This window comes from Myotis davidii, unplaced genomic scaffold, assembly GCF_000327345.1.
Source record: "Myotis davidii unplaced genomic scaffold, ASM32734v1 scaffold211, whole genome shotgun sequence".
NCBI lineage: Eukaryota > Metazoa > Chordata > Mammalia > Chiroptera > Vespertilionidae > Myotis > Myotis davidii.
In genome coordinates this window covers 404500-406254 of record NW_006282523.1, presented here as the reverse complement: position 1 = coordinate 406254, position 1755 = coordinate 404500, and the positions used below count along the sequence as shown (strand labels likewise).

The following is a 1755-nucleotide window of genomic DNA, read 5'->3' as shown; positions in this document are numbered from 1 at the left end:
TACTCTGGCCGGGGAGGGGGTGCTGCTCCCTGAGCAGGACGCACAGCACCAGGTGCACCACCTGGGCCGTGTCATCCGCGCTCTTGCCCAGCGTCCGCATCAGCTGCTGCAGGTCCCGCTGGATGTGCTGCTGCAGGAAGGCGCCTGGCTCCCTCACTGCGGGCTTGATGATGCCGGTCAGCGCCTGGGCGGGTGGGGACAGTGCGTCAGATGGGCCCAGCCGCGTGGGGACTCACAGCGGAGGCAGTGGCGGAGCGGAGGAGCCCACGGGGGCCTCAGGATCGCGGGAGGGAAACAGGGCTCCTGGGAGCCTGGCTCTCCGCTTTTGTGGTTCAGGAACCCAGAGGGAAGGCTGTTCAGCCCGAGCCACGGCCCTGACACGGGAAGACCGCTGAGTGCGGCAGCCTCTCCATGCCCAGGTGTGGACGGAGTCGGGCATTGAAAACGGACTTGACAGCCCAGCCAGCGTGGCTCAGGGGTTGAGTGTCGACCTATGAACCAGGAGGTCAGGGTTTGATTCCCGGTCAGGGCATGTACCGGGTTGCGGGCTGGATCCCCATGGCGGGGCGGGGGGCGGGGGGGGCATACAGGAGGCAGCCACTCTAGGATTCTCTCTTGTCAGTGATGTCTCTCTCTCTCTCTCCCTGAAACCAATAAAATATAAAAAACTAAAATGGATTTGTTAAAGGCGCTGGGCACTCCTCCATCCCGCCCCGTGCTGCGTGAGGGGGGTGGGGAGGTAACCTTCGCGTTACCTGGGGGCCTCGGTGGGAAGATGAATGTGAAACCCACAGGAGGGGGGGCCCTGGGAGACTCCGGCGCCCACGCCCAGTGGCAGGACACAGCTGGGCAGCCCTGCACGTACCTGGGGGCTGAGGGCCGCTCCCCAAAGCATTGCCAGGTGAGTGAGGAGCCGGGCGAGAAGGAAGGCCACGGGGGACAGGTCTCGGTCAGAGGCCACGACCTCGTCCCCGGGGGGCGGGCTTCCCAGCACGTGGCCCGTCTGCGTTCTGTCCACCTCGTTTCTGGAAAGAGCAGGAGAGGCCAGGTGAGGGCGAAGGTCATCTCTTCCCAGATGGGGGCACACCCAGGTCCCGGGGGCCCAAAGGCCAGGCTCCCATTTCGGGGGAAAATAACATTAAAAGCACTTTTCCTTCAGAGCCCTGGCGATCTTCCCAGGAGTCTTTTTTTCTTTTTTGTTTAAATATATTTTTATTGATTTCAGAGAGGACAGGAGAGGGAGAGAGAGAAAAGCAATGAGAGAGAATCATTGACCGGCTGCCTCCTGCACGCCCCCCACTGGGGATCGAGCCACATCGGCTGGGCCAGAGCCTTTTTCTTTCTAGAACCACCCCCCTGGCTGAGCCGGGACCCACAGCTTCTCCGGGAAAAGTGGCTGGAGGAAGCAGCATTCAGTGCCGTCCCCCGGGCCACGGGGCAGGCCGGCCGGACCTGCTTCTCCCGCTGCAATCCTGGGGGACAGGAGGCTCAGGACAGCCAGCTTCTGGGGCAGCTGACATCGACCTGGGACACGGGCACAGTGGCCTCCTTTTCCCAAATCAACGACTGGGACCAGGGTCAGGCGAAGGAGCCCCTGCCACACCCAGGGGACAGGTGCGACCTGAGGGACATGTCCAGTGGCCAAAATACAGGTGCCCCCACAAATGTACACACACTTTGCCAGCGGAAGCTCGGGTGGTGTTTCTTTCGTTTCAGATTTGACCCATTGGAATGAACAATTACTCAAAGTGGGCG

The 1755-nt window shown here is 62.0% G+C and overlaps 1 protein-coding gene across 1 annotated transcript in view; it reads right to left on the bottom strand.

The window, feature by feature from the left end:
- RNF213 (ring finger protein 213) overlaps nucleotides 1-1755 on the bottom strand; it is a 134056-nt gene that overhangs the window by 9586 nt on the left and 122715 nt on the right. The window contains exons 57-58 of the mRNA XM_015559756.1: nucleotides 866-1025; nucleotides 4-184 (exon numbers count right to left, since the gene is read on the bottom strand). Of these exons, the coding sequence (XP_015415242.1) occupies nucleotides 4-184; nucleotides 866-1025 (341 nt within the window). The remainder of the gene's footprint in view (nucleotides 1-3; nucleotides 185-865; nucleotides 1026-1755) is intronic.